Source organism: Anopheles marshallii, chromosome 3 (assembly GCF_943734725.1).
Source record: "Anopheles marshallii chromosome 3, idAnoMarsDA_429_01, whole genome shotgun sequence".
NCBI classification, from domain to species: domain Eukaryota; kingdom Metazoa; phylum Arthropoda; class Insecta; order Diptera; family Culicidae; genus Anopheles; species Anopheles marshallii.
In genome coordinates this window covers 20,588,921-20,604,413 of record NC_071327.1, presented here as the reverse complement: position 1 = coordinate 20,604,413, position 15,493 = coordinate 20,588,921, and the positions used below count along the sequence as shown (strand labels likewise).

General features: G+C 43.9%; 3 protein-coding genes across 3 annotated transcripts; 2 read left to right on the top strand and 1 right to left on the bottom strand.

Moving 5' to 3' along the window:
• Window positions 1-250: 250 nt before the first annotated feature.
• On the bottom strand, window positions 251-1,437 carry LOC128714746 (uncharacterized). The gene is made up of 2 exons (XM_053809627.1): window positions 718-1,437; window positions 251-637 (listed from the first exon to the last, which is right to left on the bottom strand). Exons 1-2 carry the CDS (start codon window positions 1,435-1,437, stop codon window positions 251-253), a joined length of 1,107 nt encoding a protein of 368 aa, XP_053665602.1.
• A 794-nt stretch (window positions 1,438-2,231) lies between these two features.
• Window positions 2,232-3,413, top strand: LOC128712333 (zinc finger and BTB domain-containing protein 49-like). Its single transcript, XM_053807229.1, has one exon. It carries the CDS (start codon window positions 2,232-2,234, stop codon window positions 3,411-3,413), a length of 1,182 nt encoding a protein of 393 aa, XP_053663204.1.
• A 1,360-nt stretch (window positions 3,414-4,773) lies between these two features.
• On the top strand, window positions 4,774-14,761 carry LOC128711465 (choline/ethanolamine kinase). Its single transcript, XM_053806343.1, has 8 exons — window positions 4,774-4,794; window positions 7,319-7,363; window positions 11,011-11,340; window positions 11,790-12,352; window positions 12,707-12,847; window positions 12,922-13,192; window positions 14,334-14,582; window positions 14,648-14,761. Exons 1-8 carry the CDS (start codon window positions 4,774-4,776, stop codon window positions 14,759-14,761), a joined length of 1,734 nt encoding a protein of 577 aa, XP_053662318.1.
• Window positions 14,762-15,493: the final 732 nt, after the last annotated feature.

Below are 15,493 nucleotides of genomic sequence, written 5' to 3'. Positions count from 1 at the left end.
ATTTGTTGTTTGCTTAGTACATAATGCCTAACGCAAAGATTGTTCGCACGTAATTTTTGCGAATAATTGTAGCCATTTAGAGGCATCCGCCCCGTTTTCTTCTTCTGGAGGTGGAGCTTAAATGCATTAGAACGGGTACGGTAGGTGTTATAAATTAATATGCGCTGATGGTCTTAACATCTATCACGCCCAAGAGGAACCATGCTGGAGATTATTAGCACCGATCCCAATGCCGATTTACCACTTGGGCTCATTCTTCCTGCGATGCATCATCGCTGCCTTCCACGCCCTGCAGCATCATCTCCTCATCGTCAGGTTCCTCTGCATCGTACTCTTCTTCATCCGCTTCTTCGTGATCATCATCATTGTCGCCATTGTTGCTGCCATGGTCACCACCGTCGTGTATCTTTTTCGCACCCGACGAAGCCGAACCGGAACGATCCCCGTTCGACCGATCTGTGTCATGATCTTCGATCGCTTTACCATACATCTCAATGTACTTCTGGTACTCTTCCTTCGCTCGGCACTCGGTTGCTTCCACATCAACTATTTGTACGCGCAGCTGTTTCGACTGTTCGACACAGCGCACCTTCACCTCCATATACTCATCGGCCCGTTTATCTTCCCAGCAGGAGTACTGAAAATTAAAAACGTCGTTGAAAACACTTCTCAACACACGTATTCCACTCGTAAAGCGTTCCCTTTCACATTACTTACCACCATGGAGGATGTGAACTGTGGTGTGCTGGCATCGACTGATTTATCGCGGAAGTATTTCTGCAACAAGCTCGATCCATCTCGACGCCACAGACACACCTTCAGATTGTCCCGTATGCCTTCCTCCAGATCCGCCCGGGAAGCGAACAATTTCAGGCAACCTGTTTTGTCCGGAAAGCTCCCAGACAAGTTGTTCACCTTCCGTTGAATCGGTTTAGCCGAATGCTCCGCTCCAAAAGAATCTACTCCTGACACCGATGAGCTGGGACTTAACTTTATCTGTCCTAATGCTCCCTTCGAAGTGGACGGTGGTGTTTTGTTGTCGCTCTTCCGACCGTACGCTCGCTGTGGCGTTGTTGATGACTTTCGTCCACGCTTGGGAACCGGTGGAGTGGAACTACCGCTACCGGCACTATCGAAACGATCGTCGTCATCATCATCGTCATCGTCTTCATCGTCATCATAGTCCTCATCGAACTTTCGTCTTCTTCCAGGACCTCGACTTTTTGCTGCAGGTTTGCGGCCCCGCCGGCTGCCTTTGCTACGTCCGCCACGCTTCCCACCACCAGTTCCGGTAAGTATATCGCGAGTTTTACGCTTCAACGCTTTAGGGCCACCTTTTTCCGGTCGCCAGTCTTCCTCGGAGTCTTCAAAGTCGGTTTCCTCATCAAAGTCGGAACCGTCCAGGGTTGTGGTTACCATTTCCGTCCGGCTGCGCATTTTGTTGTCTGGCAATTCAGGCGGGATTGTGATAATAGTTTATCTACAAAATCAACTCATATAACAAAATTAACTACATCCTGCTCGGTTTTTATCGTGCTATTCACTGCTTTGAATTAGTTACCTAGTTCCGCTTTTGGGACACTATAGGTATTCAACCAAATTCCAGTATGGTTGCACTGGAATAACGCCACTCTGTCTCTTTCTGATTGAAGCTATTTTTCCGTTCTAGATCGATTATGGACGGTTTCAATTTGTGCACCGTTGTAGCTTGAACTAATTTACACTACACTATAGCCTTTTTAAATACTGTTGCGAGATATATGCGACAAGAATTATTGCACAAGGAAGCGTGAACAAGCCCGAGAGCGCTTTTTATTACATTTTTTGTTCCATGTTTTTCATAGCAAGTTTTTTGGCATTTTGATGCCGTTTTTTTCCTAATTGACAATCCTTCAAGATGTATAGATGTACAGACACTGTGAATGGGTGAATTACAGCAAAACAAATGGTTCATCGATGTTCGGTGCACAGCAAAGTGCAATTATTTTTGCAATGAAACTCCCACCCAGCGTGTATCGAAATGTAAAAACTGTATTGTTTCATAGCAAGAACTACAAAATCAAAATTATTCTCCACAAAATGTTATGAGCTCATCTCGCCTTAACACAGCTTGGCATTAAGCACAACTTCGTTCTGTACACTTTGCATTGCGCGAAGTTGACAGTTCTCCAAAGCAGTTTTGTTTTCCGCAAATCGTAAGCAACAACGGAAAGATTCAGTCTCGAACCACGATGGATTCTATAGAAATTTGTCGTGTTTGTGTGGAAGAAGTGAACGAATATTGGTTTCTGTTTGAAAGTTGTGTTATGAAACCATTGGGTACTACAACACCAGCACAAATCATCACAGAGTTTACCAGCATTGAAATCGTTCGCGGCGATGGATTGCCAGAATTCGTGTGCATCAGTTGTATTGAAGCACTGGCAGCGGCTTACCAAATACGAGAAAAATGCATTTCCTCTGATCGGAAGCTGCGGAAGCTGCTGCTACTGAATAAAAGTACGATTGCTCAACGAGCAATCAAGCAATCGAACCAGGCTATCCAATCGATGAACGGTGCCACGTCAAGTAATGTTGAGATAACACCACAAACGGCATTATCGATGGATGAACAAAATGCTTATGAAACGGCAGATGAAAAGGATTTGCCCGGCAATGAGCAAACCGGGCAAGATCAAGCAGATACATTCGAGATTGAGGTGGAAACGGTATCATACAGCGAAGAATATCTTACCAATATACAGCAACAGCAATACGAAGCTGATGATAACAATGATGAACATAAAGATCGTCCATTCACAGTTCACAGTGAAGAAGATATCGCTATTGATAATCAAACTATCGACATGGAGGTTCAAATATTAAAAACCGTAGCCTCAGAACAGTCCGTCAAAGTTGAGCATACGGAAAATTCTCCGAACGACACCCAATCCGAAAATAAAGGCGATGGAAAGAAAAAAATCGTCTGTGACCTTTGCGGCAAATATTTTTCGAACAAGGGAAACTTGAAAGCGCACATACTGCTGCACAACAACTACAAGCCATTTAGGTGCGACCTGTGTGGAGAGGAATTTTCACGCAAGCATAACTACAACGTGCACAAGCTGCGACATTCGGGCAAACGCATCCACCAGTGCCCGGAGTGTGATAAATCATTCGTTAGCACTGTAAATTTAAAACACCATATGATTCAGCATTCGAATGTGAAGCCCTTCAAGTGTAATCGATGTCCAATGGAATATTCTTACCGTACGGATCTAGTACGGCACAAAATATCGCACACTGGCATCTATCCATTTGCTTGCGAATTTTGTCATCATAAGTTTAGTCGAAACTGCAGTCTCAAGAAACATCTTCCAAAATGCAAGGTACAGATAAAGAAACGCGTTTTCAAAGATAAGTTAGATAAATAACAACGAATAAATGAAAATCGTTGAGCATATTTCGGACAGTGTTTTGCCATGCAATGCTAGGAAATATCACAAAAAATATCGTAGGCGCTACCATTCCTAAACACAAAAACGTTTTTCCTACTGTATTACCGACACGTTTAAACATAAATTTGCCTTAAAATTCACATGTATTTCTTACTTATGCTATTGAATTTACAAAGGTTAATATTTGAAAAAGGTTAAATTCTCTGAAATGAAAAATAAGCACTCGAATTGAAAGAGAACGGTCGCGTGTGGAATGCAGCCAAGCTGTCAAAGTAGAAGCCGCTTCTTTCTCTGAGCGGTGTTTTTCTTCTTCGTTGCTGTCAAACGAATAATGCGGAACGCTTTCTTTCAGCTGTGGCGTGCGGGCAAGAAATAATACGATTCAAACCGTTAACCCGAACGGACGTGTGTGTACGTTTCGCTGCGCTCGTGGTATATTTTTTTTCAATACTTTCGCGTTATCATTCTATCTATTGTTCAAAACTTGTTAGTTTGTACTTAAACTGTGTATGTGTGTGAAGGGCTCCGGTGTCAATTCTTTGGAAACGTGACCATTACGTTTTGTTGTACGTCTGTGCTGCACATAGCATGCGGTGCGAATAACGAAGTAGCAAAAGCAAACGAACGGATCATATCTGCATTAGCTGGATCAATCCGCCGCGCAGTACGGTACAAAAGAAAAAGGGAAAAAGAAATTTGTCATACGATCAAACACCAAGTGTAAATCTTTTCCGATAGTGAAATGTAAGCGCATTCGACAACAGAGATTGGTGATTTAATTTTCGTTGCTTATTTCTATGGTATATCCTCTGTGAACACGTAATCGTGCGCAAGTGAGATCTAGTGGTAAATTTGTAGTTTTACTTCACGCAGTGTGCTATTTCTATTTTTACACTCCCGGCTGCATGCAATAACAAACGCATTTGAGAAAGGCATATAATCGACTGCCATTTCCGTTGGTACTCGCCGTACACCCGGACGTTTGAAACGCACACGCGCCATCCCGAAAGCTGTTACTACCGAAGGAATCTCGCCATCCCGTTATCAGCACACACAATCGAAGACGGCCGGGGGGCACATCGACACCGCGCCGTGTACGCGTGCTGCTGACCGAGCAGTCCAAAACTCAACCTGCGTGCACACTTGGAGAGCCCCCTTATCTGTAGCGAGGAAAGGAAGAATAATCATCACCGAGCCGTGTCACTCGGTGGTCTGAAATTTTGGGACGTGTATTGTAACTAGACTAGTGTCTCGACCAACTGCGAAACATCATCCTGCATTAGGCGAATAGAGTTACGATTAACCCTGCTCCAAGTGCCAGATAGCGCAAGGCAAAATGAATAACCTCGTTGCGAAGGTAAGTGACAAGTGTGTACGATGCACTGTAGTGTGTCATTTTGTACTCTTCCCCAGGTATGAATAACAGTGCGTGATTTGCGATAGCGAAACAGGTGTTTGTGTATTGGTAAAACCCCACGATCGGTAGATCGATTGCGTTGCGTTCGAGAAAGTCCCCGAAAAGGCGCCGTCGCTCGCGGTTAACAATGGATCAGGGTGCAAGTTTTTCCACCAATGGATCATAGCATGAGGATTGCCCGATGTTGATAACCTTTGGCCAGGTGCTCATAATGGCATGTTATGTTGTACGTCGATCCTCACTATAAAGATTCTCGTATTCGGTGCGTCATAGCAAACCGCACCAATGCTTCTAAGTTGTAGCACGTCATGAATCATGGCTTACTATCTTTCTACTACCGAAAATGCTAAATCGAAACCTGACTCGTAAACAAATTACTCATTCTAAAACGGATCAAGGAAAGCAAAACAAAAACAACCAATTGTTCGATGGTTGGCGGCCAACACGGGGAATGCGTTTTGCAGACTTTCTACTGTGCGCGCCCCAAATGGTTTGGAGGGAGTTAATGCGACGCAGAAAAATCCCCACCGTCCTTCGACCACACAAGTCAAGCGAGCTACAACGCCACCAGGTTGTGGTGAGCTCTTGGAAGAGAATCGGTGATTACGTGCCACTATACACACTTTAGTTTTTTTTGTGTGATATTATCAGGAGGATCATATGAAGATCTTTTTAAAGCAAGCAATGGAACGCGTCCCAAAGAAACTTTTCGAAATTTAACCACGCTCTTTATATCGTGGCGCAATAATTGTTCTATTTTCATCCGTTTCCTTTTTTTAAGTTCCGTAATTTTTTACCACAATATGTGCAAAATACAACATTAAAACTGTAGACGGGGTAGACAAGCAGAACCAGCCCGATGTAATCAGAACCGGCTTTCCCCTGTGTCGAACGCTTGTAAAATGTCACAAATCGTGACTAATAAGATCGGTTCATACTGCTTTGTTAGCGGTTTGTTGTGCATTTTCACACTTCAGACGCCGACAGGTGGTACGGAATCACGATTATTATTTTACACACGAGTTAATCTCCATCGATGTCTGGAAGCGTTCCCATCGGTTAACGCCATCCGAGGAAACAACAAAATCTTGTCTAGAATATTAAATTTTATTGAGCAAAATCAAAAAGTCTGGCCCACATACGTGTTCAGATTTAAGAGCGAGATTTAATGCAACTTTAAGCCGTCTATGCACTGCGGTTCCTTCTCCGTATCAAGGCCAGCAGGAAATGACGGCGGAAAGTCAAGTTTAAGCAAACACAAACTGTACTTCAGACTGCGTGTGTGAGCTTTTAACAATTCATTGCTCCCTTCCTTTAGTAAAGAGCGCGGGAAGATAGTTTCTTATCAGTTTGATAGTTTAGCTGGGCCGCTTATATTAGTAACAACAACAGTGCGCGTATGCGTTTCTACAAACAATTCGGTTAGGATAGATAGATTGTTTGGCACATAAAGCGGACAGCAAAATTGATACACACAATGGAAACTCGGTTCTGGACCGATCTTCACCACAATTTTCGTTTGTGTGCTCTTGATAATTCATTGCTCCCTTCCTTTAGTAAAGAGCGCGGGAAGATAGTTTCTTATCAGTTTGATAGTTTAGCTGGGCCGCTTATATTAGTAACAACAACAGTGCGCGTATGCGTTTCTACAAACAATTCGGTTAGGATAGATAGATTGTTTGGCACATAAAGCGGACAGCAAAATTGATACACACAATGGAAACTCGGTTCTGGACCGATCTTCACCACAATTTTCGTTTGTGTGCTCTTGATAATTCATTGCTCCCTTCCTTTAGTAAAGAGCGCGGGAAGATAGTTTCTTATCAGTTTGATAGTTTAGCCGCTTGTATTAGAAACAACAATAGTGCCCGCATGCGTTTCTATAAACAATTCGGTTAGGATAGATAGATTGTTTGGTGCATAAAGCGAACAGCAAATATATACATATACACAATGGAACCGGGGTTCTGGACCGATCTTCACAACAATGTAACAAGTTTCTGAAGTCTCCCCCATTACTCTTTATGACCCTTATCTATACGGTGTCTTTGAACAATTTGGTCGCCCTAGAAATACAGATATTCTCTGCATCGAATCAGACAGAAGGATCGGATGGCAGGTGCCTGAAATTAAATTATCAAACATGTGCCCTGCTCATTATCTATGGCTCCTCCACACCGGAACGTGTAGCGCATTAATTACGTTTCTTAATTTTTTACTTCGTATAGCAAAAGATTTACGCCTTGTCGATTTGTCAACTGATCATCGGCGATTAATTCACGGTCACGTTTCCACTACAATGTGAACGTTTGTTTATCGAATTGTCTTGTGTATTGCTAACACTCCTCCACACACACATGCTGTGGCATCTAATTACAATCAAATGTACAGATTACAGTTTTTACAGGGTTTTTCTCTTTTCTTTCTTTCCCTTCATATCTACTCCTCTCTCTCTTTCCATTAGAAACGTCCCGAACCGGTAGCGGATTCATTGAAGCAGTTGCTGAAGGTGAAATGTGATACAAAGGACGATCGTTTTCTGTTTTGCGTGTTCTGTTCCGCACTTTTCTCTCGTGTCGCTTCTTACTTACACAAAGATTATCTGTCACGTGTTTGTTTTGCTAATAGTTTCGTTGAGCAAGATATGTTCCGTTTTATACATTAGATTGCACATCTTGCTGGCGCTTTATCTATTGGCCGTAAGCCAAGTACGTGAGAAGCACCTTTGGTTTCTGAAATTTCATCGCACAAAAACCCCCTTTTTTGCAGCGCTGTATTAATAAGCATTCATCACCGCTTGTACCTCCCGGTTAGTTCTCCTTTTCGTTCGCTCGTTCATCACCCACAATATTGTAGCTATTTTTTTTATTGTATGCATACATTAAGCAGCATCCGTATAGAGACCATAGCTTTTAAAAAAAATCCCCCTTATGACACCGAATGAAACATTCCATTCATACAAAGTGTGCAGTTTTATTATTTTACTATAAATATGCAATTACACACCTAAAATAGGCTGGCGTTTCCATTTCGAACCCGTAAAGCAAATACGCAATAACAAAATTCTTGCTCAAAGGCCTCTTCACCTGCTTTAATCCGAGCCCAATCACTTCTTGTATCACGGCACCGCCATCCCATCACTTGCCAATTGCATGTGACGGTCAATGATGGTTGGATCAATAATGGACAAAAGAATGCATCCACCGACGCCGGTGTGTTGGTTGTGTGGAGCATTACACCAAGGAAACCGACTGTTTGCCGATCCGGCATCTGAAGGTTACCTACCGTATCCGACCCGAATGCATGTAGCTTGAATTGTATCGGTGTTGCATGTTCGATGTAGTATTAAACATCGACTACACATCGATAGAGGCCGGCCTACCACCGATCCACGTGTAGAACGTGTACAGTCAGCGAGTCATAACGATAATGGCACATAATTTTAGCCCCTGTAGCAAAAAGTACACTGGTTGTGTGGACCTTAATTGCCACCAACAACACGAAACCCTTCCAACCGTGCTGCGAGCTGTAGAGGATAAATATACAGGGGTTTCGAGTTTTTAAGTTGGTAAAGATGAAACATATTCTAGAACCTTTCAAATTCTACTGGAATATTTATATTCCATTCTCGAGCCCTTTTCAAAGTGAAATGGATTCCTCAAGAACACACGACTTCGAATTCTCACACAGAGTGAGGTCAGGTGAGAAAGTTTTGTAAATTAATTTTGAACAAGTTCTAGGAACATTTGGATTAAGGTTTCGAACCTCTGGGCTGTAAATGGGTTAACAGGAATAAACAAAATTCAATTTATTTTATATAAGTTCCGGAAAGTGAGCAGCGTTATCATATACCTCAGACAATATGCTTGGAATTCCTATAGTTGGAAAACATCTTGAACTAACGCTCAGGAAAGCGTTATCCGTGTGAATTTCTCTTTTTTACAAGACGAATTCGATTATGTGAATGCAAAGCTTTGTGACATGACATGTCAGTAATGAATTAATTGCTTTACGAAAAAGATCCAGAAAGTGGAAAATATTTTACATGAGTTTCACCACATCAACTTTAATAAATCGAGAAATTACTCCAACTTTACCACTTGAATTGAAAACCCCTGTAACTGTGCTATACCGCTCGGAACTTAATCCATTAACCAAAGATGGGAGATAAAATGATGTCATAGCTTGATTTAATTTGGGAAATCAGAAACCAGAGTACTATTTTCATATCGAATAATTATAAACACAATTAAACAACAGTTCATGTAGAATTTTAGGAAGGAACCGTAATTACTTTCTAACGTTGTATTATCCATGAAGGAAAATAGTTTTATAACAGTTGATATTACATATGACGAATTCATTTAAGTCCTTTTCAAAACGAAATGGTTTTGCTTCTTAACCCAATTACATTACGTTTGTGTACCCATTGGATTGAGTAATACACATTGGCCCAACATATATGCTGGCTCTACTGCACAAAAATTACAGCAGGCGTACGATTCCGTGGTGCTATTGATCCGACTTCGCTTCCACGTGTTTTTGTTTACTTCCTCCCCCCGCCACACATACACTTGGCTGGCCACCTGTCGCGGTAATGCGGCACATCGTTTTAGCCGCTACGTCATTGTATATTACGAATCCTTGCCGATTGTGCGGATTGTGTTAGTGTCCGCTGAAAAGCAGGATCGCCGAATGTGCTCACTGCACGAAGGGTTGGAACTGGTAGCGATTGAAGACCGTCAGACAGCTGTTGTTTACATCGTTTGTGTAGAACCGATGATGAAACAAACGAAGCGAACACAGAATGTCACACGATCCGTGTGGCACACAGCGGTTTGCAAAGGTTTCGTCGGTAGTTTTGGCAGCAGTGAACAAGGGAAAAACCGTATAACGGCTACCGAGCAAATGCTCGACTCCGTCTTTCGGGTTGGTCCGAACCGTTGTCAGTTGATCGCACGCATGCGTCCCTCTCGATGGCAGCGGACTGGTTTCGGGGTCGAAGTGGCAAGTGTTTGCCGTTGCAGTTGCAATCTATCCACCCCGGAGGCGGTACCATCCGGTGGCTATGGCTTTCGAAATGTCTTACATCACAGTAGTGGTGAGAATATCGATCCGAACCTACTAGGTTCGTTCCGTTCCCTCTGTGGAACGATCGAAACAAGGTGCTGACATGCCGTTCTGAATCGAATTACGCACAGCTTCTCAAATTCCGGACATTCTTCAAGATCTAGTGGATTATTAGTATACGCAGCATATAGCCACACCGCCGCTTATTAATTTGAATCCATTAATTAAATGAATTAGACTAGTATGTTTAATTATAGTAAAGGATATGTAAAAATCGTATCATGTAGAATTATTTTAATTTTCTCATAAAAGTAGATTCATCGATCTTACTAAATTCGTTCCGTTCCGAAAAAAAAACTTTCCCATCACTACTTCACAGTTTTCACACAATGCCACAACATTAGTTCGGAGATTGATTTGTAAAGAAAAAGTGTATTAATTTGAGAATGTGATGCTTTTTCCGGATTGTTCCATATTTAACTTATCTTATGATCAAGGATTACACCGATCCTTTGAGTTGTCTGGTTGTAGTTGCAATACTTTTCCATCATGAGTAGCCATACATCGGTATAAGGAAGATACTGGTATTGATTTTTGCCAAATATTCAACATTTTGCTGTCGAGACTTGTACCTACGGGTCGGCAGTATTTTATGTACGATTGGATTGAATAGATCGCTGCGTTTAGCTCCCGTCCCATTTGTGAAAGAAAGAAAAATCCATACTGTGGCTAAAGCAGCAAAGGGTTGCAGGAGGACATCGTGTTAAACATTATTCACCTTCGGTCAAGGCGTAGACGACAAGCAAAAGAAGAATTAGTCTAGACACACGTAGGAGCACCGAAGCATTTTTTTTTTTACCATTTTCCACTTGCCGATATATAGGGTGTGACTGCTCTTGACATCACATCACCCTGATTCTTTCGCTAAACCTTAACCTTTGCATTGTTTTAAGTTGTCTTACTTATAGTGCGGCTACGGTAGGTTCGCAAGTAGAGCACCCATGTGACACCTTCTCCCCTTTTCTTCACGATCCTGCTATCGAACATTTTACTAATCGGTTCTGTCCATTCATCCTCCACCGACAGGCCAACTCCATTACCGAGATGCGGGACATTGCGGCTCGGATCTGTCGCGATTATCTGACCGGTGCGTGGAAAACCATATCCGCCGATGAACTGCAGCTGAAGCGAATTAGCGGCGGGCTTTCTAACTTCCTGTACTACGTCAGCTTGCCGGAGCATCATTATTACAACAACAATAACAATGGTGGTACGAAATCGAACCCTGGTTCGCGCAGAGGGTCCTTCGCCACGGAGCGCACCGTCACGAAGACGTCAAACAGCAGCAGCAAGGCAAGGAATGGAAGTAAGCGAGCCCGAAAGGATAGCTGCGCTGGTATGCTAGAACCGAAAGAGGTAAATTCTGAAGCCAATAGACCGGTGTCACGGGGTTTACAGCGTTATTGGGGCGTTACGTAGTCATTACTGTCATGGCGAATCTGTCGCGCCACTGTGTGACAGAGCATTCGATCATTATCGATGATCAAATTAATACGATGCTGTTGAAGTAGTAGAGAGGCGCGGGACAGGTTATCATGCCAGGCCTTTTTTTCCGCCATTGTATTGTAACCACGTCTTCGCAACAGTGTGTGACTTTCATTACGAGGCAGTTCATGGCCATGTGGTAATGCCAATTTACAACCGATTACCTGTGATAGATAAGATATAGTAAATATCTGTGGCGCTCCGGCAGCTCGTCGTGGAAAGCATGCCCGATGGGTAGCAAAGATCATTCAAATGAATGTTTTAATTGAAAAGAATTTTTGCAACACTATACACTGACGATCTTTCCCTGTGTCTTTTAGGTGCTGCTAAGAATATACGGCCAGACCCATGGTGAACATGCGCTGGAAACGATGCTTACCGAATCGGTTGTATTTACGCTGCTAAGTGAACGCAAACTGGGCCCAAAGCTGCACGGTATCTTTCCCGGTGGGCGCATCGAGCAGTACATTCCGGCACGGGCACTGCTGACGGCCGAACTGAGCGACACGAAAATTTCGCTCAAAGTGGCAGAAAAGATGGCTGCCATTCACAGCATGGACATACCGGTTTCGAAGGAACCGGACTGGATCTGGAACACGATGAACCGCTGGCTGAAGGGTGTTGCGGGTACGCTGAAAACGATGGAACGCGATCGTGCGAACGGCAATGTGAAGGGCGGCAACGGGGACCAATCTGGCGGGACAGAGGAGGAGGACGAACGCATCCTCACTGAGATGGATTTGGCGGGTGAGGTTGAGTGGTTACGATCGGTGGTTGAGAGCGAAGATTTTCCGGTCGTATTTTGTCACAACGATTTGCAGGAAGGTAACATACTGCTGCGGCAGGATTATCCGACGATGCATGACAATTCCTATCGCGAATGGTACGTATAGTTGAATCGTAGACGCTTATCTTATTGTTTCGCAATCACGCATGGTGAGCTGTAAAAAGAGGTAGCTCTTTAAAGCGTTGATAGTTCCTGAAGAGGTAGCTCTGGCAGAGATGCAGCTTTTTTAAATAAGTGGAAAAGCTTTATAAAAGAGCTTTCCGTTCCATGTGGCGGTCCTTCAAAATAACCATACCTTCGCACGGCTCTCCCTGAGGAGCTACCTCGAATGCGCTATGCTATTTTTATTGAGTGAGCTGTCCAGACACCGCATTAGTTTAGACTCGTCTTGATCATCTGTTGAAAGGAAGGTTAATTTATGCTTATTTCTCTTTGCCCTTGTCCATTTAGCTCAACGTTGGATAACTTTGACGAATCAACTCAGCTCGATTCGCATTTCAGTAGTATCTTGATATCGAATGGAGTGGTATCTAGCAATGAATCGATTAATCCTTCGGATGCAAGCAACATCAATCTGAACCGAATTTCAAGGTATGAATTAAAACGGAAGACTCCGCTTCACAATGGAAACTTTAATGTATTTTTTTTCTCCACTCACTTTGTAGGAAACGTTCGTTGGATCACGATTCAATGGAGAACGATCTGGACAATACGCGCGACTCCGTGCTGAGTGGTAATTCGCAGGCCCTCTCGGATGCAAACTCCGCAACGGACGGCGAACCGGAACTGATGATCATTGACTTTGAGTACTGTGCCTACAACTATCGCGGTTTCGATTTAGCCAACCACTTCCTCGAGTATACGTTCGATTACACCAATGCGCAGGCACCGTACTTCTACCACAAGCTGGACCAGTACCCTTCCGTCGAACAGCAGGTAAGCTGCCGAGAAGGAGCGGCTCTCCATCATCTTCACATCGCCCGCGGAAGCTCGGTGAAAAGCGCCTTCAAATTCGCTAGCGGCGCGCCACCTGAGTCGCCGTCGTGCTTTTGCTCTCTTTTTGCGTTCTCTATTGTTTCTCTCTTCAGTTCGTCCGGCCACTGGCGGTGGTCCTGTGGTGGCGGGTAAAGTGCGGGGCCGAGGCCTACCCCCCGTGAGCTTCCTAGCTATCAACGCACCCTGAGCGCCCCAAAAAAGCACATATCAAACGCCACAATGTGCGTCAAATGCGCTAACAGTGGAACGCGCTTGGTCAAAAACAAAACCAAACCAAACGAAACGAAACAAAAAAAGGATAAAGTATTTCTCTCTGTAATGCGCGGGCAGCTGGTGTGGACCGTGTGGCCTCAGAGCATCAGTAATTGTTTCTCTCGTTCTAGAAGGGCCGCCGGAATGTACCGGTGCCAATGTCTGCGTGTGCGTGCCTGCGGGCGTGCGTGTGTACCACGGAAAAATGGGGGGTTGTTGGGGCGGCACCACCACCTCCACACCAAAAGCACAAACACACGCCGCGAGCAGTCCCGATGGTCCGCCCCGATTGTACACTAAGCGAATCTACCAAAGTAGAGTTTGTTGTCACACTCATTTATCATTTCCATTTCCCTTTCATTCATCCGCACCTTGTTTGTTGTGTTGTTGTTCTTTTTTGTGCGTTACAAGCGATGGCACTACATATTTATTCCCACTAGCCGGTTGTAATGTTATTGACCGCGTGGCACAAGTGCCGTGTTAAAATTACTATGTCAGCGGATAATCAAACGCCACAACTTTGTACCAGTTTTATTCAAATCTCACTGTTGTCACGAGTCATTTTTCTTTTCACTTCAACTCATCTGTATCTTTTCCTTTCGCAAAAAACAACATCAAAACCCCAACAAACACAATGAACCAGTCGAATGAATGAAAATCGTATGCTATTTTGTATCCGTAGCGCCCAAAGCCCGTCAGCTTTGGAGCTTATAACCTTCACTGTCAGTGTTTCCCGATCAGTTTCCGTTTTCCGATCGATCGCTAACGTATTTGGTCTTGTTGTTCTCGAATTTTGCTCTCTTCCCCATCCCCACAAATCGGCGTGCAGGAGAAATTTATCGTGCAGTACCTGAGCCACCTAGCGCCACCGATGGATGATGAGCTGGAGGAGATTGGCGATCGTGACGATCCTGCGGAGGACGAAGGACGCCCCAAAGTGAGTTCGATGGGAGGCAGTGAAATTGACGAGATTGAGCAAGTGCGTCGGGAAGTGCAGTGCTTTACAATGGCTTCGCATCTGTTCTGGAGCCTGTGGGCAATTGTGAACGTATACCAGGAGATAGAGTTTGGCTACATGGTAAGATATAATCCCTATCGCACCATTGTAACGTAACGTCACAAGTCTATTCTGCTTTCTTTTAGGAGTACGCAATTTGCCGTCTAAAGCAGTACCAGCAAGCGAAACAAAGCTACATTGAATCGGCACACATCGGCAGCCCCGGAGAGCAAACTCCACCGGTGGATCCAGAAAAATGAGCTATGCATAACTGACAAACAAAAACGTGGAGGAGGACGAAAAGAGACGGGGGAGGGCAGGTGGTGGTGGCGTGCCGGGAAAGGCTGTTGTGAAAAGAAAGATTTTACATTGAGACAAATTTTGAATCTCGTACCGGTCACTTTCAGATACATCGTTCGAAAAACTAATCGTTTCATCTTCGGACCCATTCGCTCTTCCTTTTCCAAAAAGCGCGCGCGCGAGCCTCCCTGAAGGGCTGTGCTTGTCTGTCCTGAATTAATTGTGGCTGTAAGACTCTTGAGTAAAATATAAAGAAAAACGTAACCAGCTTACAACAAAGACCGAAAGAGAATTCTAGAACGACTGCGTAATCGGCTGGTTTTCACGCATTTGGATGCGAGAAGCTCATATATTCACGCACACACGCTCACTTACTGGTGATACAAATGCCATAAAGAGGAGAGGGCGAGTTAAATAGTTTAGTGCTTGAGGAAGAAAGGTTCCAGAAAAGGAAAGTCGCCCCATACGAATAAGGAGAGGAAGACGAAACTAGCTGTCGGAGTTGTAAAGAACGCCAGTGAGCGGTTGTTATGAAAAGCAGTAGGGAAGCAATGTTGCCAATATTCTGGGACAAAAAAGGATTATGTGTGATTATGAAGAATAGCGATTAGGAAATGTCCAAAGCGTCGTCATTATTGTGAAACAGTATTAGTTGCTATAACGAGATGCTAATTTCTGTGGTATTGCTAGCT

Bases quoted from the DNA above. Each gene is read 5' to 3' on its own strand.
- LOC128711465 (XM_053806343.1), top strand. From the start codon at position 4,774: ATGAATAACCTCGTTGCGAAG. The intron at 12,353-12,706 runs GTACGTATAGTT...TTGTCCATTTAG, and splicing joins GACAATTCCTATCGCGAATG to CTCAACGTTGGATAACTTTG. The intron at 14,583-14,647 runs GTAAGATATAAT...GCTTTCTTTTAG, and splicing joins AGATAGAGTTTGGCTACATG to GAGTACGCAATTTGCCGTCT.
- LOC128714746 (XM_053809627.1), bottom strand. From the start codon at position 1,437: ATGCGCAGCCGGACGGAAATGGTAACCACAACCCTGGACGGTTCCGAC. The intron at 638-717 runs GTAAGTAATGTG...TTTAATTTTCAG, and splicing joins AGTTCACATCCTCCATGGTG to TACTCCTGCTGGGAAGATAA.
- LOC128712333 (XM_053807229.1), top strand. From the start codon at position 2,232: ATGGATTCTATAGAAATTTGTCGTGTTTGTGTGGAAGAAGTGAACGAA.